This window comes from Gorilla gorilla, chromosome 23 (genome assembly GCF_029281585.2).
Source record: "Gorilla gorilla gorilla isolate KB3781 chromosome 23, NHGRI_mGorGor1-v2.1_pri, whole genome shotgun sequence".
NCBI lineage: Eukaryota > Metazoa > Chordata > Mammalia > Primates > Hominidae > Gorilla > Gorilla gorilla.
In genome coordinates this window covers 23,875,281-23,897,542 of record NC_086018.1, presented here as the reverse complement: position 1 = coordinate 23,897,542, position 22,262 = coordinate 23,875,281, and the positions used below count along the sequence as shown (strand labels likewise).

Genomic DNA, 22,262 nt, shown 5'->3' with positions numbered 1-22,262 from the left:
ACACCTGTAATCCCAGCACTTTGGGAGGCTGAGGTGGGCGGATCACCTGAGGTCAGGAGTTCGAGACCAGCCTGACCAACATGGAGAAACCCCATCTCTGCTAAAAATACAAAATTAGCTAGGCTTGGTGGTGCATGCCTGAGATCCCAGCTACTCGGGAGGCTGAGGCAGGAGAATCACTTGAACCCCGGAGATGGAGGATGCAGTGAGCCGAGATAGCACCATTGCACACCAGCCTGGGCAACAAGAGTGAGACTCCATCTCAAAAACAAAAAGTAGATTTTAAGTGCTTTCACCACAAAAAAAATGATAAATGAAGTGATGGATTTGTTAATTAGCTTTGCTTAATCATTTCATATTGTAAACATATATCAAAACATCACATTATACCCCATAAATATGTACGATTACTCTTTGTAAATTAAAGATGAATTTTTTTTTTAAAGAGTGGTTGGGGAATGGAGTGAGTAATTCAGCCAGCATCCATGAAGATACCCAGGTGCTAGGTTCCAACAAGAGACTTTTTGTTTCACCACTTCCAAATTTCAATGTCTCTGTTCACGCAAGTCTGTTCCAGCCCTGCCCAGTCTAGGGGCTGAACACAAATCATCAGAATGAGTCCCTTGCTTTGCCTGAGACTGGGTATACCCAAATATGGACACGGTGCTCAGCACTTCATTCTCCAGGGATTGCCTTTCTGCCAGTGGCTCAGCACTGTGCCTATGACAGCAACATTCAGAAGCTGCTTCACCGCCCACTCACAGCAGGCGGGTGGAATGAACTAAGGAGCAGACACACAAAGGAGGGCTATGCAGCCATAAAGAGAGAACAAGGAAGAGCTCCACAAGAATGGAAACGGCAAGATTTTCAGAATACATTTTAAGTAAAAAATACAAGTCGAAGAAGAGTATATATAGTATTCTACTTTTTATTTAAGAAATATAAGAACTAAATGTGTGTGTATATTTACTAATTTTTGCAAAATAATAACAACAAAAAGCATGAACCAAAAACCAATTGAAACAGTTATAAAAGATAGGTGGTGACAGGGAAGAATGAAAGAAAAAGAGTGTTGCCTGAGAGGTAAAAAAATAAAAAAATAAATAAATAAATAAATAAAGGACTCAAAGACTCTGCCCATTGAGCTTCTCTGGGTTAAGTAGTGAGTGTTCATGAACCCCCAGGGTGGTAATAGCATCTCTAACCACCCACAGCCTAGAGAGGAGCTGGGCATGGGATGGAGGATGGTCTGTGTTGACGGAGGCAGAGGAACATCTGGAAGGGGCATCAAGGCTGTTGGGCTGAGCATTCCTAGATCAAGAACATTCAGGAATAGGGGCACAGGGTCCTGGACGCAAACAGGAGGAGCAGGGTGTGGGGAGTAGCCACCCAGCACCCACATAGACTGACCTCCTTGGCTCGGAGCTGCTCATTTCCAATGGTGGCACTAAGTAGGGGCTGGAGGGAACCAAGGAGCTGCCACCATGGCCAGTCCTTGACTGCGAGGAACACAGCCACATTCTTCTGGATGCACCGTGAAGCCAGTCGGCGAATCTGCAGGGAAGGAGAACACAGACTGGAGGGTCCTTTCCAACCCAGGTGAGGATAAAGGAAGGAGAGGAGGCAGAGGGTAGCAAAGGGGCTGGAGGAAGTGGGGTCATTTCCCGGTGGAAGGGACTGGATACCTTAAAACACATACACACACACACACACACACACACACACACACACACACACACACACACACGGGCTTCCTTTCTTGTAGTCTTTTTGATATGTCAGGCTCTCTGCATCAAACATTATGCCATAATTTAGTCTTGCATGGCCAAATAATAATAGGAGAAAGAGTAAAAGAAACTATACAGTAGGTTACATCTTACATGAGGATTAGGTTTAAAGGTCATCATGCAAGGCAAAAACTGCCACTGAAAAATCTCTAAAACTGCCCACAAATAACAATGTCCAAGATTATGTTATTAGCTTATATTGAAGGGAGATCATTTTCACAGTGTATTTAAACAGTAATTTCATGCTTCTCAAACTTGAATGTGCATCAGAATCCCCCAGAGGGCTTGTTAAACCCCAGATGGCTAGCCACCACCCCCAAAGGTGCTGATTCAGCCACTCTGGGATGGAGCCTGGAAATGTGCATTTCTAACAAATCCCCAGGTGATGCTGATGCCGCTGGTCTGGGACCACAGTTTGAGAAGCACTGACCCGCTTCATTCTTATCACTGGGGGGAACCAGAACAGCACTGACTGGTAGACAGGCCAAGAGATGCTTTTCCCTCATCACCATCACAGCAGTTGATTCTTGTGCAGGAGACATTGAGACTTGTAAGTGCTAGGCACTGCCCTGAGCATCTCACACACCTCAACTTGGTCCTCAGTATAGTCCTAGGAAGATCATGTTATTTTATGTATTTACGGATGGGGAAAGTGAGGTTCAGAGAGGTAAAGTCACATGCCCAGTGTCACCCAGCTTCTCAGTGCCAGAGCAGGCTTGAACCCTTGCAGTCTGGCTGCAGAGCCCAGGGTCTGAAACTCTATTCCACATCATTCCAAGGTATGAGCTACTTGAGCACAGAAGGCCAGTGGGGTTGCCCATAATATGTTCATTATTCACGGTCTCATCTTTTTTCTCTTTCTGCCAAGTACATATACTTGAGTTTACAAGTTCACATAAACTGGAGGCACATACAACAAGACTCCATTCTAGTAGTAGCAGTAATTAAGAATAACAATTCTAAGGTAATAGCAGCTAGAGTTTATTGAGCAATTACTATGTGCCATGTACTGTATTAAGTGCCCATCATTTCATCTCACCTTCACCCAGCTACTAAGAGGTAGAGGTGGAATTCGAACATATATAATACTTGTTCCCAGAGCCACGTGGTTTTCTCTCTATTGTGCAGCTACAGAGAGGAAATTCAGTCTCCAGAGATCTCTGAAGATGGTGACCCTAAATGGGTCAGTGCTTCAAGCTTGACTTGGCCTTTGATCCCCAAAACCTCAGTGGCTGGGCCCTGGTCATGCCCCGTCTGCTGACCTGTGAAAGTGAATTTCTCCAGAAACAAGACAGGTTGAAGTCATGAATCAGCCCAGGAGGGCTTGGACAACCTCATGGCTACCTAGCGCAAGGCCGACCTCATGGATAATTTGATGTCAATGTCCCAGAAACAGTCATAACATCTTGCAAAGCCTCACTTAAAGTCTCACTGCTCAGGTTGGATCCTTGGACCCAGTGCACCGGTATCATCCTGAGAGACAGGCAGACCCTATGCCCGCTCCAGACCCGTTGGATCAGACTCCTCATGGGAACAGCATGCAGTACCTTCAGCTTCTTGAATTCCTGGCGAGACAGAAAGCCCTTGCAAGCCGCCTGGAAGAGAACGATGCTCTGAGATACCAGCTTCTCTCGCTGCTTCTCAAGCCTGGAGATCACACCTGCCTTGAGAAAAACCTGGGGAGAGGGAAGGTTTCAGGCGAGTCCTCTGCTGAAGAAGGTTGTCTACAATGGGGAGGTGCTTGCAAATCAGACCCCACTTCTCTTGCACCCACCTGCAATATTTGTTGGCAGTTGCCCTTTAAGTGGGAGGTGGGGGAGTCTAAATTATCAAAGCATTTTGTCTGCTGATGGCTCCTCTCTCCCTTCCCCTAGGCCCTGGATACTCAAGTGTGGTCCACGCACCAGCAGCATTGGCACCACCTGGGTGCTTGTTGGAAATGCAAAATCTCGCACTCCATTCCAGACCTGCTAAGTCAGAACCTGCACTTTTACACAATCCCCCGGGGATTCCTGTGCACGTTCCTTTGAGAAGCACAGCTAGCATGGACTTGCCTAAACTGTTCTGTGCACAGTCACCACCTGGAAAGTGCAGTACATGCAGATTCCCAGGCCCCAGGAAAGGCTGGGTTGTGGGTTTAGGGCCAGGCCTGGGAATGTGAATATTTTGGGTAAGCACCCCCAGCAATCTGAGTGAAGCAGTGGCTTAGAAACAACTCACTCCAGCCGGGCGTGGTGGCTCATGCCTGTAATCCCAGCACTTTGGGAGGCTGAGGTGGGCGGATCACCTGAGGTCGGGAGTTCGAGACCAGCCTGACCAACATGGAGAAACTCCGTCTCTACTAAAAATACAAAATTAGCCAAGTGTGGTGGCAAATGCCTGTAATCCCAGCTACTCAGGAGGCTGAGGCAGGAGAATCGCTTGAACCCGGGAGGCAGAGGTTGTGGTGAGCCAAGATAGTGCCATTGCACTCCAGCCCGGACAAAACTCCATCTCAAAAAAAAGAAAGGAAAGAAAAAAGAAACATCTCAGTCCAGCCTTGTAAGGAGGGGCAGAGACAGTGGGGGAAGGGATGGCAGTCCTCTTGGTCTGGAGAGGATGGGGCTGGGCTGGTGCCACCCACAGAGGTGCTGAGGGATCTAGCAGAAAACAGCTCTCGGTACACGATTTCCAGGCCGTAGCTCATCAGTAATGGATGATGGCCTCTGCAGCACTCTGATCAATGCCTCCTCGGCACCCCACAGAGCCACCTTCTAGTAGACTGCAGGGAACAGGAATGAGGGAAGCTAGGACTCCAGGACTGACTGTCAGCAAAAGATTAAGGCAGAGAGTCCTGGAGGTTTGAGTTAAATGCTTTTCTGCGAGAACCTGAAGCTTCTGGGCCAGGCCTGCTCCTGCCAATGCGCAAGGGTAGCTCTGGTTTGCTGTGGTCATTTTCTCAACTTCCCAGAGGCAGAGGAAAAATGCTCTTATGGTGGGATTTGAGTCAGTGACAGGGGAAGGAGTCATTTTTCTGATGCCCTTATGCTGCTTATTTCTAAAAAGAGTCCCATGTGCTTCTTTGTTACATGTGGTTTATAATCCCAGAGGGGGTTATCTGGAGACGCTGGATAACTCTGTATTCATTGATGACATTATCAATTAATGGATAACATTTAGGGGGCACTTACTGTGTTTTGGAACTGGACTAAACAACCACTCGACATGCAGGGAAAACACTTTACATGCCTAATCCTATATGGTAGTTATGATGATTCTCACATTTTATGGAGGAAAAAACTAAGGCTTAAAAAAAAAAGGCATTTGCCCACGATCCTTTACAAGCAAGTGGCAACACCAGGATTTATTTTCCTCTATCTGACTTCAGACAAGGGTACAATTATCACTGAATAGCATGAACATTACACGCATCTACATTTTCCAAAGTGCTTTCTCCTAGGTCTCTTTTTAATACTCAGACAGCTCTGTGAGGAATGTACTGGCTCAGGCAGGTTATGAAATTGACTCAAGTTTGCATAATCAGTTGCCAACAAAGCTGAGACCTGAGCCCAGAACTTCAGGTTTATTTCCTGCACCCATTCTCAATGTCTGTCAACATGAAGCTGCCTTTTCTTATCCATTATGATACAAGCACTTGAAGTGCGAGGTTCAACTGCAATTTGATACCAGGTGGAACAAAGGGTCTCGATCGATTCTCCATTACCCTAAACCCTATTTTTCGTAATGGAGACCACTCATCTCCAACCATCCTGCACTATGCCTTTTCTCAATGGGAAAATAAAAATTAGCATGCCCAGTTGGTACTAACTCTGTTTCCTAACCCTCCATGGCTTTGCAGAACACTTCCTATCAGACAGGGCCACCAAGACCATTAGTCTCATTGAAATAAAGACACAATTGGCTCATTACCTATCAGATTGCTTCAATAATGACTGTATTAATTTCACAAGCTAGTGCGTCCCAAAAGCTGCTATAAAAAAAATCAATGATCAAAGTTATGACAGCACCAGTTCGTATATTACAATAGATGGCGGGTGCTGCCAAAACCACTATTGATTATGAAGCTTTCATTAAAAAGATAATTGGAAACAACCATACACCATACACAGAATGGGAATAAGCCTTTGCAGAATCTTATCTCAATTTCTCTCTGTTTTTTTGTTTTTTGTGTTTTTTTTGCCTTTTAAGAGCATATTGCCGACCAGAAGGCCGACTGCACGTGGAATCACACCTTTCCCACAAATGCCATGGCCCTCAGCACAAGCCTTGATAAGGCGCCAGAGGCTGAAAAATCACGAAGAAAAATCTAAATTATTTGCTTTTCATGGGTCCAGCAGCTTATCGGATGCAAACAGAGTGTAACATCCCCAAAGCCCCACTTTTAAGTAATCCACGGGGGACAAAACCATGCAAACTGTTTTTCCTCTAACAATGCTGAAGGTCCAGGTTTTAAAAAAATCTGATATGGAAACAGCTTCCATATCTGGTACTGCCGAGGAATTAGCTCCTCTCTTCTTAGTCACTTTACAGATTAGAGGAGTTTAATTCTTTAACCATTAAAATGTTATCCTGTTTGATAAGCCTCTTGCCTCACTGACAAATGTATTCAGCAAGTAGTGACAGCCACCCCCTGTTAAATGACACTTTATGGATCCCCACAGCCATCTTGGAAGGTAGAAAGTAATGGCCCCATTTTACAGATAACTGAGGCTCAGGGAAGTTAAACCAGTCACGGAAGATTCACACAGTTAGGAAGTGGTGGAGCCTGGGTGTGGACTGGGTCAGCCGATTCTCTTGTCCCCTGAGCTTCACAGCCTTCTCCATTATTACATGCCAATCCTGCAATGCATAAGATGCTGCATCTGCCCTTAAAGGTCTCAGTATCCCCCAGCCTGGCCTCCAAAAGGACACATTGACCTTGATTTGCTTTTGACAGTTTCTCAGTCAATACCAAGTATTATTCAATAATAGTCATGTTTTATTATCTGAATGTTTAGGTGTACAGACTTCTTACTCCTGCCACTGTAAACTGCATGTAACGGCTGTTTTCTTTCTTCTTCTGCAAGAGCTGCCAGGATCATAGGCACTGATTTTCATATTTATGACGTAACTGAGTCATCATCTAGACCAGTGGTTCTCAGACTTGAGAGTGCATTGGAATCACCTAGAGGGCTTGTTATACAGATTGCCAGCCCTGCCCCCCTCCAGAGTTTCTGATTTACTAGGTCTGGGGTGTTTCTAGCAAGCTGTTGGGTGATGCTGATGCTGCTGGTCCAGGGCCCATACTTTGAGAACTGCTGGTCTAGAAGGATGAAGTTCCTGGAGCTGAAGAACAATTCCCCAGATTCAGGACCGTAAAGATCCATCTGTAAAGAATATGTCATGTACATGCACCGCCTAATGACATTTCCGTCAACAACAGACGCATACACAACAGCGAGCCCATAACATTATAATACCATATTTTTACTCTACTTTTTCTATGTTTAAATACTCAGATCCTCACTCTACTTCTTCTATGTTTAAATACTCATATCATTACCACTGTATTACAACTGCCTACAGTATTCAGTGCAGTCACATGCTGTACAGGTTTGTAGCTTAGGAGCAATAGGCTGTGCCATCTAACCCAGGTGCGTGGTAGGCTATCCCATCTGTGTTTGTGTGAGTACACTCTGTGATGTTCCCACAGTGAAGAAATTGCCTAACCACTCATTTCTCAGAATGTATCCCCATTGTTAAGCCACACGTGACTGTATTTCCATTCATAAACAATAGGACCCAGAGCGTATGGAAAAGACCCTGGCATTTGGACCAATCAGGTTTGCGTGGAGTCTGAACCCTTGGCTACAGATAGGATCTTGAAAAGAGGCTTATTTCCCAGGGGCACAGCTTCCTCATCTGTAAAGCAGGAACACACTTGATATCTCACAGAAGACTGTGAGTGAGGAACAAAGAAGAACAAAACGTGAAGTTGCCTCACATAGTGCGTGGGAGTCCAGTAACTGACAGGTTTATTCTCTCTATTGAAAAAGCCTTCAAAGACTTGGGATGCTGCAACTCCTATCAGGATAAATTATCTTGAGATCACAGCAGAATAATAGTTTCCACCATATACCTTAGCAGGACCAAGAGGCCAGTGGGGAGACACTAGCGTGTTTAGGGTGGGCTGAGGGGTGGTAGCCAGTGTAGATGACTGTGAGCTCCCAGAGGAAAGGACCGCTCTCAGGGATGCATATGGTAGGGAGGGCTCCATGAAGTACAAATAGCTAATAATGCCACCCTGGTGGGCTCCTGGAGAGCAGAACCCTCCCAGCACCTCACATAGCTCCTGGAGGTGGAAGGCCATTGACAAAGTTTTCTTAGACGGCATTAATCAACCAGTAAGTAAATAGGTGGGGAAATGTGTGGAGTAGTCTTTTTTTAGTCTGTTCCTCTCCAGTTTTCCTTCCCTCCCTCCCTCCCTCCCTCCTTCCTTCTTTCCTTCCTTCTTTCTTTCTTTTTTTTTTTTTGAGACACAGTATCGTTCTATTGCCCAGGCTGGAGTGCAGTGGCACGATATCAGCTCACCGCAACCTTCACCTCCCGGGTTCAAGCAATTCTCCTGCCTCAGCCTCCCAAATGGCTGGGATTACAGGCGCACACCACCACGCCCAGATAATTTTTAAATTTTTTGTAGAGATGCGGGTTTCACCATGTTGGCCAGGCTGGTCTCGAACTCCTGACCTCAGGTGATCTGCCCGCCTTGGCCTCCCAAAGTGCTGGAATTACAGGCATGAGCCAACACGCCCGGCCTCTAGTTTGTATTTCTAAACTGTGTCCCTTTCCCCTGCCCCCACTCCTTGGTCCTTGAGTTTACAATCTCCGTGCCCCACTTCCCAAACTGTAATCCATGGAACACTAGCTCCAGAAGATGGTACTAGGTATTCCACACAAACAAAAGGCTGGGGGTTCCACAGTCAAATAGTTTGAGAAACCCTAAATGCCATGTATCCCACCTTGAAAACTTCAGCATATATAAGCATATCGGGGAAGTGTGAAATTCTGTTCTAAACATCTGAGCATATTTGGAAGAGCTTTTGGCTCAACACCAGTTTGGGAAAAGCTATTTCTGTCAACCTGAATAATCACGGGCTTTCTTCTCAAGCCCCTTCTTTCTTTTCCCTTACTGCTGCTCATCAGCTATGACTATAGCTGTGTTAGAACTGGTTGCAAAGTAGAAGTTAAAAGGCTGTGAGTGAAGATGAGCAGTTCTTCTCAGGTTTTATGGCAGCTCTTTCTGAGACTCAGAAGGTCATCTAGAGGACCAGAATGCTAATTCCTCCAAACCACTTGGGGTCCCCAGGAGTGAAGCCTCCAAGAAATGATATTTCCCAGTGTGATTTCAACTCATATTATGACATTGTCTCTCTGGGACCTTGTAAGATAGGCAGGGCAGAAAATCATTAGCTCTACCTTCAGTTTGGGAAAAAGGAGACGTACAGAGATAATAGACAATTGAGGTAGGACAAGAATCAGGTCATCTCTGGGTCCCTGATGTGATGGGCAGAATGTTGTAAGAAAGCAGCTCTACTCACTTGGCTGTGCCCTACAGCCACCGCCTTCTTTTCCAGATCCAGGGTCTCCAGGAGCTCCTCCACGGCCTGGGGAGAAAAGAAGAGAGAAGTTAGACAGCATAGAAGGTAGGAGGATCCTAAAGGGGAAAGTCAAGCTGGCTCGACGGCTGATGTGCCAGGACGGAGGATGACCCCACATGTCTGTGAGCTTTGGCTAACAGAGACCCACCTCACACAGGAAGGTGCAGATGCTGAGCACCTACTGTGAGCCATCCACTCGGCCTTCATACACACACCAATTTGTTTCATCCTCCTATTTTACAGAGCAGAAAACCAAAGATACGAAATGAAATAAAGGATGCAGCTGTTAGGGAAATCAGTACAGAGGTTCCTCAAATAATTAAACATAGAATTACCAGATGATCTGGCCATCCCACTTGTGTGTATATACATAAATGAACTGAAATCAGAGTCTTGGCCGGGTGCGGTGGCTCACGGCTGTAATCTCAGCACTTTGGGAGGCTGAGGTGGGCGGATCACGAGGTCAGGAGATCGAGACCATCCTGGCTAACATGGTGAAGCCCCGTCTCTACTGAAAATACAAAAAATTAGTCGGGCATGGTGGTGGGCGCCTGTAGTCCCAGCTACTCGGGAGGCTGAGGCAGGAGAATGGCACGAACCTGGGAGGCGGAGCTTGCAGTGAGCCGAGACTGCACCACTGCACTCCAGCCTGGGCAACAGAGCGAGACTCCGTCTCAAAAAAAAAAGAAATCAGGGTCTTGAAGAGATATTTATACATTTGTGTTCATACCAGCATTATACTCAATACCCAAAAGGTGGAAGCAACCCAAATGTCCATTGATGGATGAATGGATAAACACTATGTGGTATATCCATACAATGGAGTATTATTCAGCCTTAAAAAGGAAGGAAATTCTGACACATGCTACAACATCGATGAACCTCAAGGACATTATTCCAAGCCAAATAAGTCAGTCACAAAAGGACAAGTACTGCATGATTTCACTTATAAAGGAGGTACTTAGAGTAACCAAATTCATGGAGACAGAATAAAGAATTATGGTGGCTAGGGGTTGGAGATGGGGAAATGAAGGCTTATTGTTTAATGGGTATAACATTTCAGTTTTGCAAGAGGAAGAGCGTTGTGCAGATGGATGTTGTGATAGTTGCACCACACTGAGAATATACTGTCACCGAACTGTATGCTTAAAATGGTTAAGATTAACTTTTATGTTATATATATTTTAATACACACACACAACAAAAACTAAATGAAGGGGCTTTTTTTCAAGATTACAAGTTTGCACACAGGGCAGAGACAGATTCCCATTAAGTTCTTTCTGGCCACAGCTATGTCTTGAACAGTACTGCGTGCCTAGTAATTCACTAAGTCCTCCTGTGATAGCCTCCCCGCTCTATGCTTCTCTCATTGCTCTTGCTGGTGACTGCCTCACTCCCACAAATATTTGCTAAATAAATGACATGGTCAATAACCTCACCTGCCTGATCTACCTTATGGCAGAGGAGACTGTGTTTTCTGTATGCACTATAGTACTATTCTTTTTTTTTTTTTGAGATGGAGTCTTGCTCTGTCACCAGGCTGGGATTCTCCTGCCCCAGCCTCCCAAGTAGCTGGGACTACAGGCGTGTGCCACCACGCCCGGCTAATTTTTGTATTTTTCATAGGGACGAGGTTTCACCATGTTAGCCAGTATGGTCTCCATCTCTTGACCTCATGATCCACCTGCTTCAGCCTCCCAAAGTGCTGGGATTACAGGTGTGAGCCACTGTGCCCAGCCTATAGTACTGTTCTATACACACAGTAGGAGCCCAATAGATATGATGACTGAATGAATAAACACCCAAACCAGAGAGATTCCATAGGGAGGAAAAGCAGCCCCATGCAGGAGAAACAATTTTACTCAAAGAGATTTCTGGATGCAGCATGGACCAATCGCCATTTAATGGAATCTTCCCCTTGTCAAATAGTGGTGCAGGCTTTGAAACAATCAGCCAGAGATTTGGACTCTCAGATAAACCCAGGTTGTGCCTGGTTGCTTAGTGACTGCCAATTCCCCTCCCACCCACCCTCATACTACCCCCTCATTGGTCTTTCACTCACTGAAAATCAGAAAGTCTATTTTAAGAATAAACTGTCAGAAAAGTAATTGCAGTGCTCAGGAAGCAAAAGGTATTATGAGGCTGGAGTAATTTAGTAAATGAGTTTCAATTCCATGGGTCAAAGACATCACAGAAAACTTCCTAAGATATCAAAAAAAAAAATCCTTATTAAAAGTCTAGTCCCAGACTGCAATCAGGAAGGAAGCTCCATCTTCCAACCTCCTGGAAGAACATTCCATGACACTCTTCCAAAATGTCGCTGGTTTCACTTATCACATTTTAGCCAAACATGTTCCAAGGGAGCTGTAGGTGGTAGAAATGAATAAAACCAATATATCCAAAATATAATGCCTTTTTTCTCTACATAAGAAGAAAAAAAAATAAAAAATTGACTGAAGATAAGATGGATGAATTTTTAAAAGGAAATATATGACCAATGAAATTTTTCTAAGTGTACCTTGGAGGTAAAGTCTATGGCAGATGTTTTGGGGGAAAAAAAATCATGATCCAGAGTTAGATCCATCTGGGTTCAGATCTTGGTTTTATCACTCCATAAACTGTGTGGCCTTGGGGAAGTGCTTTACTCTGAGCCTCAGACTCCATTCAGAAAGATGGGGACAATAACGGCACCTGTTTCAGAAAATTCTGAGGTTGTGCTTGTGCAGGGCTACATAGCACCTGGCATATAGTAAGCACTCAATAAATGTTAGGAGTTATTTCATCCTTATAGTCACCTCTGTTTTGGTCAAAACCTTGGAACAGTGCTGCAAAACATGAATGAAGGCCCCCATTTCTCAGATACACTTCAAACCCTGCCAAAGCACATGCTCAACCCACCATAACTGAGGCTCCTTTTCCAGCTCTTTGCTTTCTGAGAACTCTTTAGATGTCTATGTAGCTGAGAACATTAGCCCTAACACAGATATTCTGTTCTGTTGATCTCATTTTACATACAACAAAGCTTGGATTCAAACAGTGGCATGAGTGGGTAAGTGCAGGTATTAAATTATACAACTGACCCTCTTCCCCACCTGCAAAGTGGTGAGAATATTCCCTGCCTGGACCATAGAGCAATTCAGAGAATTAATTGAAACTATATGAAAAGGACTGTATAAATTACTTTGCACTTAAATGCTGTTATTTTTATCCCCATTTAACATTACAATTAGATTGAACCATACGAAACTGTCATTGGTTTAGGTCAAATATCAATCACTTCATTTAGTTCAACATAACGTAATCATTGTCCAACAACCAGTTGGTGGAAAAAGACACAGCAAGGATCCAAGTGACTGTTAAGAAATTCCTCCTTGTCCTGTGTCTTTATGGAATCACCTCTTCCATGTACTGGAATTGCCCAGGTAATTGAAACTTATCCTTTGCAGCATAAAATGCTGCTTTTTCGTGGGTCAAACGTAGCCATTTTGCTCCAAGAAAACACAGTTTTCAGTCTGTTTTTGAGTCTGAGCCCTGCTCCAACTGCTTTACACGTAACTTGTTTTGTTTCCAACTTCCTGCAGCAGGTACTAATTCATGCCCATTTTACAGAGGAAGAAAGTGAGGCCCAGTGCAATTAAATGACTTGGCAAAGCTCACGTGTTTAGGAAGTGATGGTAGGGGGTTTGAACCCAAGGAATCAGCTCCTGATCTTTTCTCCACCCTCCAACGCTGGGATCAGTTCCACCACTCACTAGCTGTGTGACCCTGAGCAAGCCTCTCCTCCTCTCTGGTCTTCAGTCTGCTTTCTACAACATGGTCTAATCACGCCTGTCCCACAAGGATGTAGTGGAGATTTAATAAGGTCATATAAGTAGCATATAAGGGAGATATTTCCAGAATGGTGGAGGAAGGAGCTTAATAAATCCTCTCCCCTCCCCCCAAAACAAGATAAATATGGATAAAATTTCCAACAACCACAGGTTCAATACTCTGGAAATTGGACAATGGGATACAACAAAATGAGAAGCATTTATTCAAGAAAACCTATTGGATCTCAGGTAGAAACAGTGAGAGTTTGTGGCAATATTGATTACAGGTTCTCCCACTCACCACCCACCCCAGCTCTGTCTCTCTCTCTCTGCAGTAGTTCTTCCAGGGTGAGGCAGCTGTGAAAAACAACAGCTTTGCCTCCAGAAGGGGCTCACCTATATGGAGCAAAGCATGGAAAAAACCCACACCTGGGAGCACTGTCAGAAACAGTAGCAATTTTGGCAGGAAACAAATGAGGAAGGCCAATGGCACAGCTAAGCCTAAGGTTGTTGTCCTGATTGAGGCAAGCACTGGACCTTAAACATGCCAGAAATTTAACAGGAGACACAGGAAATAGGACAGCCACAGTGGGCTTGATAAGTTCCCACATATTCCTGGCTCCAGGCTAAACACAAGAACAAGAGAGACTGGAAAAGGCCCTGACTATCTACATATCCCTATTTATTTGAACATGAAGCCATGTGTACAGGCAGAAACTATGTGAAAGGGCCAAACAGAACGTAGAGGCTGAAGCATAACTGGGAACTGCCTGAATGCTGAGTACATTTCCCAACCCCTACACGGATCCAACAGGAAAACGGAAAAGCCTCAAATATTCAAGATGTTTGATAACAACCTCTGCTGACTCTAAGCTATGCAGACATAGGAGCAACTCCTGGGAAGTCAGATTTAAAATAAAAACACAAATTTTTAAAAATTGGGCAGAGATATCAGTGGTCCCACACCATGAGGAAACAGATCCTGTAATTTTAGTCAAGACAAGTTATAATACTAAATGATTAAGAAAAGATCAGAATGAAGAGTTGCTATAATGTATCATCTAAGATGTCCAGTCTTCAGCAAAAATGATAGGATGTGCAATAAACATAAAATTATGATCCAAAGTAAGGGTGAGGGGAAACAGTAGAAAGTATCTTTGTGGGTTCAGAATTTGGACTTAACAGCCAAAGACTTCAAAACAGCTATTATAAGTATGTTCAAAGAACTAAAAGAAACAATGCTTAATGAATTAAAGGACAGTGTAATAATAATGACTCCTTAAATAAAAAATGTCAATAACAAGATAGAAATTATTTTTAAAAGATCCAAATGGAACTTCTTCATTTGAAAAGTAAATTAACTGAAATGATAAATTCACCAAAGGGACTCAACAACAGATCTGAGATGTCAGATGAAAGAGTCAGCAAACTTGAAAATAGATCAATAGAAACTATCCAATTTGAAGAACGGAGAGAAATAGGAAGGAGGAAAAATAAATAGAGCCTCAGAGACATGTATGGCAAATCAAGCGTGCCAATATATGCACAACAGGAGTCTCAGAAGAAGAGGAGAAAGACAAAGATTTTAAAAAGTATGAAAAAGGATGGCTAGAAACTTCCCAAATTTGACACCCCCCCCAAAAAAAGTCTATGCATCCTAGCAGGTCATTGAATTCCAAATAGAATAAACACAAAGAAGCCACCCCAAGATTTATTATAAACTATTGAAAATCTTGAAAGCAGAAAGAGAGGAATAACTTATTGTGTAAAGGGAAGCATCAAAACAATTAGTGGCTGACTTATCTTCAGAGACAATGAAGTCCAGAATGCAGTGAGATTACATGTTAGAAGTGCTGAAAGGAAAAAACAAACATGTCAATCAGGAATTCCGTATCTGGCAAAATTATTCTTCAAAAATGAAGGTGAAGTAAGGACCTTCTCAGGTAAACAAAGGCTGAGAGAACTTATTGCTATGAGACCTGCCTTACTGTTTCACTTATATTAAAGGAAGTCCTTCAGGATGAAAGGTATCATATCACACGTAATTCAAATACTTAAGGACTAAAGAGCATGGGAAAACAAAAACACATAGGAAAATGTAAAAATCTTCATTTTTTTTCTTTGCTTCCCTTAACTTACCTAAAAGATATAAGATAAAATAAAATCATAAAGCTTTATTGTTGATTTTTTAACATATATAGATGTGATCTGCAGTTATCCCTCAGTATCCATGGAGAATTGGTTCCAGGACCGCCAAAGGATACAAAAATCTGCAGATGCATGAGTCCTTTATATAAAATGGCATAGTATTTACAAATAACCTACTCATATCCTTCTGTATACTTTATCTCTAGATTATTTATAATACCTAATAGAATGTAAAATGCCATACAGATAGTTATTATATTGTGTTGTTTAGAGAACCGTGACAAGAAAATAAGTCTGTATATGTTCAGTTCAGACACAACCATCCTTTTTTTCCCAAATATTTTCAGTCAGTTGTTGGTTCAGTTCATGGATATAGAACCCACAGATACATATGGAGAGTAGACTGTGTATTACAATAGTATCACTAAGGTAGGAGGAAGACGTGAGCTATATTGGAGCAAAGGTTCTATATTTTCCCAGAATTAAGTTAGTATTAATCTAAAGTGGAGCATCTTGAATTACAATACATATTGTAATCCGTAGAACAATCACTAGAAGGGGTGTTCAAATGGCCCCTTGGAAAATACCTAGTTTACACAAAAGAAGGAAGTGAAGGAGGAGAGGACTAAAAGAAGGCGTGAAGCCCATACAGAAAATAGCAAAATGGCTATAATGTAAATCACATTACAGATCAATATACTGAACACCTTAATAAAAAGGCAGAGATTGTCAATCTGGATTTTGTAAAAAGATTCAACTATATACCATCTGCAACAGATGCAGTTAGATACAAAGATAGGTTGGAAGGGGGAAAATGAAATAAGATCTATCATGTAAACACTAAACATAAGATAGCTGGAGTGGCTATACTAATATCAGACAAATTTTGTTTTAAATTTTGTTTAAAATTGAAAACAAAAATCATTACTAGAAACAAAGGGAGACATTTTATAGCAACAAAGGGTTAATCCATCCAGAAGATACGGCATTATAAATATGTCTGTACCTAACCACAGAGCCCCAAAACACGTGAAGCAAAAATGCATAGAATGACAGGATAAATAGAAAATTTAACATTAATAGTTGGAGAGCGTAATACCTGACTCTCAATAATTTACAGAACAATTAAACATAAACGATAGCAACATGCCAGGCACAGTGGCTCACGCCTGTTATCCCAGGACTTTGGGACACTGAGGCCAGAGGATTGCTGGAGCCCAGGAGGTCGAGACCAGACTAGGCAACACAGTGAGACCCTATCTCTAAAAAACAAAATCAGCCAGGTATGGTGGCATATGCCTGTAGTCTGAGCAACTCAGGGGGCTGAAATAGGAGAATCGCTTGAGCCCAGGAAGTCAAGGCTGCAGTGAGCCATAATCGTGCCACTGCACTCCAGCCAGGGCAACAGAGCAAGAGCCTGCCCTGTCTCAAAAAAAAAAAATAGCAATGATATATAAGACTTGAACAATACTATCAACCAAATTGCCCCAACTAACATCTATAGACTACTCAACAACCACAGAATACATGTTTTTTATAAGCATACCTTGAACACTCTCCTAGATATATAATATTAGGCCATAAAATAAGTCTCAATAAAACAAACACAAATAAATTTAAAAGTACTGAAATCATATAACATATGTTCTCAAACTAAAATCAAATTAAATTAGAAACCAACAAGAAAAAAGGTGAGAAAGTTCCAAATATGGAGAAATTAATACACTTCTTAATAAACAATGGGCCAAAGAAGAAATCACACTAGGAATTAGAAAATATCTTGAACTAAATGAAAATTTTTGTGTGATGCAGCCAAAGTAGTACCTTGAGGAAAATGTATGCTTTAACCATGTATGTTGGAAGAGGAGAAGGATTTTGAACCAATAATGTGAGCAAGATTCCATTTTAAGAAACCAGGAAAAGTAGAGAAAACTAAACTCAAATCAAGTGAAAGGAAGGAAGTAATATAGAGTGGAAATCAATAGAAGACAATAGAACCAAAGAAGACAGAAAAACAACAGAGAAAAAATCAGTGAAATCAAAAGTTTGTCCTTTGAAAAGACAAAACTGATGAAGTTTATTTACACTAACCAAGGAATAAAGAGGCAGAAAGAAAGAGATGCTACTAATTGGCACAGTCAGACCAATAGAATGAATTTAGATTACGAAAATAAACTCTTTATTTATGGCCAATAAATGTTTGACAAAGGTTCCAACACAATTCACTGGGAGAAATGATAATAGTCTTTCCAACAAGTGGTACTGGGACAATTGAATATCCATATGCAAAAAGATGAACATAGGCATGTATGTTACACCATACACAAAATTAACTCACAATAGATCAAATGTCTACACGGAGGAGCTAAAACTACAAATCTTGTAGCGGAAAATGGGAGGATATCTCTGTAACCGAGGGGTAGGTAAAGAGTTCTTAGATATGAAAAAAGCACCAGTCACTTAAAAAATTAGTAAACTGAACTTCATAAAAATCTCTGTGCATCATTATGAAAATGAAAAGACAAGCCACAGGCTGGAAGAAAATATTTTCAAAGATACATCTGATAAATAATTATGTCTAGAACAAATAAAGAACTACTACAACTCTATAAGATAAACAGCCTAATTAAAATGGGCAAAAAAAAATAGAGATTTCACAAAAAAAGAGATAAAATGGCTACTAGGCACATGCAAAAAAAAAAAAGTCAACATCATTAGGGAAAATGCAAATTAAAACCACAATGAGATGCCGCTTTGCACACAACAGAATGGCTTGAATCAAAAAGGCAAACAATTCCAAGCATTGATAAGGATAGAAAATGAAACCCTCATACATTGCCAGTGAGGATGAACAATGGTAGAGCCACTTTGAAAAATAACTTGACAGTTTCTTTAAAAGTTATATTTAAAAGTTAAACATAAATTTACCATATAACCTAGCAATTCTCCTCCAAGAATGCACCCAAAAAAAAGTAGAAACATGTTTCTATGCAAAGACTGATATGCAAATGTTCACAACATCCTTTTTCATAATAGTCAGAAAATCAAAAACTATCCAAATGTAGTTTAGAGATGATCAGTTGATTAAATATCTACTACTATTAATCAAAAAATGTTTTATCTTAACAACTATTTGAGGTTTTTAAGGCAAATATTAAAGCCTTCATTGTATAGAAGGGGCATTAAAATCCATAGAAATAGTAAAATTACTATTTTTACAACAAAATCATAATTGATTACATTTATTATTTACTCTGTGTATATGAAAGTCACCATGTCAATATGTTAAATTGCTCAATCCTCCTGTCAACAGTATTAGAAACTATTAGTATGCCATTGTAAGATAATAAAACGAAGTCAAAGAAAGGCTGAGTGACTTGTCAAATGTCACACAGCCAGTGAGCAGATTAGACACAGTATGTGCTCAGAAAGCCTGACTCCAGAATCTGTATCCTTAACCTGTTAAGCTATCCCACTTCGAATTCACAACTAGTAAGATTCATTCAATGAAGCATCCCAGGCATTGAGCATAGATGGGTCATCGTCTTCACTGTAAGTCAACATTACACCTCAGCAAACATGGCTCTTGGCAAACCTGAGATCTCTCCACCTTAAGTAGGAAAATTCCGATAGCCTGTGTCAAATTGAGCCCAGATTTTGGGGTCTGACTGATTTCAGTCACATCCAACCCACAGCCCCCACTTACAGAGTTCCATTGTTTCCTAGAATTTTGCAAAGAGCTTTCTCTCCAATGTTCAAGAAGAGTGTACCCAAAAAGCATATGGGCTGACATCTCACATTTGGCTGTATATGCCAGACAGGCAGAGAGACTCCAGAAATAATGAAGAGCCATAGCTGCAAAGTGCTTCCCCAACTCACTCCTCAATGAACAGTTTGATATGAAGAATCTGTGTCTATGGAATAGGATACTCGTCCTGTGAACCATTTGGCTGCCGTTCATATAGCACCTGCCCCCATGAAGCCCACACCATGGTCCAATGGCTTCCATATGTTGAGCTCCTATAATGTACCAGACACTTTGCTATGCCATACTATATGTTGCCTATGGTCATACAGCTATCAAGTATCAAGGGCGTGGATTCATAGAGAGAGAGATGGAAGAAGACACAATTTGAACTCAAGTCTATCTGACTCTAAATCACATACTTTAACCACTGAGCCTCTCACACAAGTGGCCAAATCATTCCATAAGGGTGCTAACTGTGTCTGTTTTTTAACTATTTATGCTCAAGCCTATAAATGAAATGCCTGGAAAAAGGCAGAAACTATCCAAAAACCAAATGCACATGCACACACCAATTACATTGGGTTGATTAAAATTGAGTGGAAAACATGTAAAATAATTAAAACAATAGACCCAGCTCACAGTGCACGGTGGTTCACACTTGTAATCCCATCACTTTGGTAGACCAAGGTGGTTGGATCATCTGAGGTCAGGAGTTCAAGACCAGCCTGGCCAACATGGCGAAACCAGGTCTCTACAAAAGTACTAAAATTAGCCTGGCGTGGTGGCGCATGCCTGTAGTCCCAGCTACTCAGGAGGCTGAGGCAGGAGAATCGCTTGAACCCAGGAGGCAGAGGTTGCAGTGAGCCGAGATAGCACCACTGCATTCCAGCCTGGGCAACAGAGCGAGACTCTGTCTCAAAAAACAAACAAAACAATAGACCCAAACTGGAGGGAGACAGCAAGGTGAACAAGAAAGGGATGATGAATAAATTTCAGTAGCGAAGGTGGTGGGAGCCCATGAATAATTATTCAGCACCTAGAGAGCAGACAGCTCCCTCCCTGGCCATGGGCTCATAAGGGTTTCTTCCCAGCAGATAAAGACTCTTGAGATGAATTCACAGGAAACTGGGAGTGTCTGCCAGGGTGGGAGACAGAATAACAGTGGCTGCCTTTGAGAAGATGAATTGACAGCCCTTAATTATGTTCTTCAGATCAAGTCCTCAGGGACAGAGATTTTGCCGGCTAAAATCAATCAACACTGTAGACACTTTGCGGGGAGGAGGGCAGGCCCAAGGGTTTCCTCACATCGATCAGATAGACTTGGCAGCTCCTGCTTCAGCAGCAGAAAAATGGAAGGGACCAGAATCTGGGACGTAGCCAAGGTGAGCTGAAAGAGTGCCTTCACTGACCTGCCTGAGATTCCACCCTTGTATTCACTCTATGTAGGCTTTGGGGTAGGTTAAAGCATCATCTAACCAGAGGAGGTAGCCTGGGAGACAGGAATGGAACTGAAGATGATTACAGGGAGAAGACAGGGTCATTTGGGAGGCTTCAGTATGTGCCTGGGTGTCTAGAGGAGACAGGGGACTCTGGAATAGCCAGAGGTCAGCATGAGGACACTGCTTCCTAGAGAGGACCATGGAATGGGCAGCATGGACTTCGCTTCCTTCATAATTTTGCTGAAGCCAGTCCAAGTCACAAAGATCAGGTCTGCTATGCCACGCCCCTGCTGAAACCCTTCAGAGGTGCATCACTGAACACCTGATAAAGCCCAGACTCTCTAACTTGGCTAACAAGAACCCAGAATTTGCTTCTGTCAGACTCCTCAGCCCCTTTACTTGGCACTTGGCATCTTTTATGCTCCAGCACCACGAAACTATCTATGCACCTCCATGACTCCAGATCTTTGCAATCCTGTACCCAACATGAGAATGTCCTGTAACCTTTCTCCTACTCAGTTCCTCCAGAGTGTTTCACAAACCTCATCTCAAGCATCACCTACTTCTGAAATGTCTTCCCTGAGTGCCCCACTCTCACCTCCCTTGGAAACATCAAATGTTTTAGTGGCATCTCCTGGGGTGTCCCAAAGCCAGCTCTGTATGGAAGTTGCTGGTGCCTAGCACAGGATCTGGTGAAAAGCAGGCACTTGGTTAAAGTTGGATGAAATTAATGATAATTATTTAAAGTTAATATCCATGAATGGCACGTCCTGTAATGAACTGCACTAAATACTTTGCCTGCCCTCAGAGGGCTTCTATTCAACTCCTGTGTGAACATGAAAAGATGCTCAACACCCCTAATCATGAGGAAAATGCAAATCAAAACCACATTGAGACACTATCTCACACCCATTAGCATGGCAACTATCAAAAAAACAAAACAAAAAATAACACACTGGCAAGAATGTGGAGAACTTGCCATCCATGTGCAGTATTGGTGGGAATGCAAAATGGTACAGCTGCTATAAAAAACTGTATGGCAGCTCATCAAAAAATTTAAAATAGAATTACCACATGATCCAGCTATTCCACTTCTGGGTATATACCCGAAAAAACTGAAAGCAGGGTCTCACCAGGGCCTACTGGAGGGTAAAGAGTGGGAGGAGGGTGAGGAATGAAAAACCACCTATTGTGTACCATGCTTATTACCTGGGTGATGAACTTATCTGTACACCAAACATGAAATGTACCTAGATAATAAACATGCATGTGTACCTCCCCTGAACCTAAAACAAGAGTTCAAAAAAAAAAAAAAAGAAAGTAGGGTCTTGAAGAGATATTTGTACATTCAACCCAGCAACCCCATTACTGGGCATATAGCTGAAGGAATAGAAATCCTTCTATTATAAAGACACATGCACATGTATGCTCATTGCAGCACAATTTGCAATAGTAAAGACATAGAATCACCCTAAATGCCCATCAGTGATAGACTGGATAAAGAAAATGTGGTACATAGACACTATGGAATACTATGCAGTCACAAAAAAAGAATGACGGCCGGGCGCAGTGGTTCACGCCTGTAATCCCAGCACTTTGGGAGGCCGAGGTGGGCGGATCACGAGGTCAGATCGAGATCATCCTGGCTAATATGGTGAAACCCCGTCTCTACTAAAAATACAAAAAATTAGCCA

At 42.4% G+C, this 22,262-nt stretch overlaps 1 protein-coding gene across 4 annotated transcripts in view; it reads right to left on the bottom strand.

Annotated features, from left to right (window-relative positions):
* Positions 1-22,262, bottom strand: part of MYO18B (myosin XVIIIB) — a 315,850-nt gene that overhangs the window by 179,479 nt on the left and 114,109 nt on the right. For all 4 annotated transcript variants that reach the window (XM_055374078.1, XM_055374073.2, XM_055374079.2 and 1 more), the window contains exons 22-24: positions 9,365-9,430; positions 3,335-3,463; positions 1,411-1,554 (exon numbers count right to left, since the gene is read on the bottom strand). In XM_055374078.1, coding sequence (XP_055230053.1) covers positions 1,411-1,554; positions 3,335-3,463; positions 9,365-9,430 — 339 coding nt within the window. The remainder of the gene's footprint in view (positions 1-1,410; positions 1,555-3,334; positions 3,464-9,364; positions 9,431-22,262) is intronic.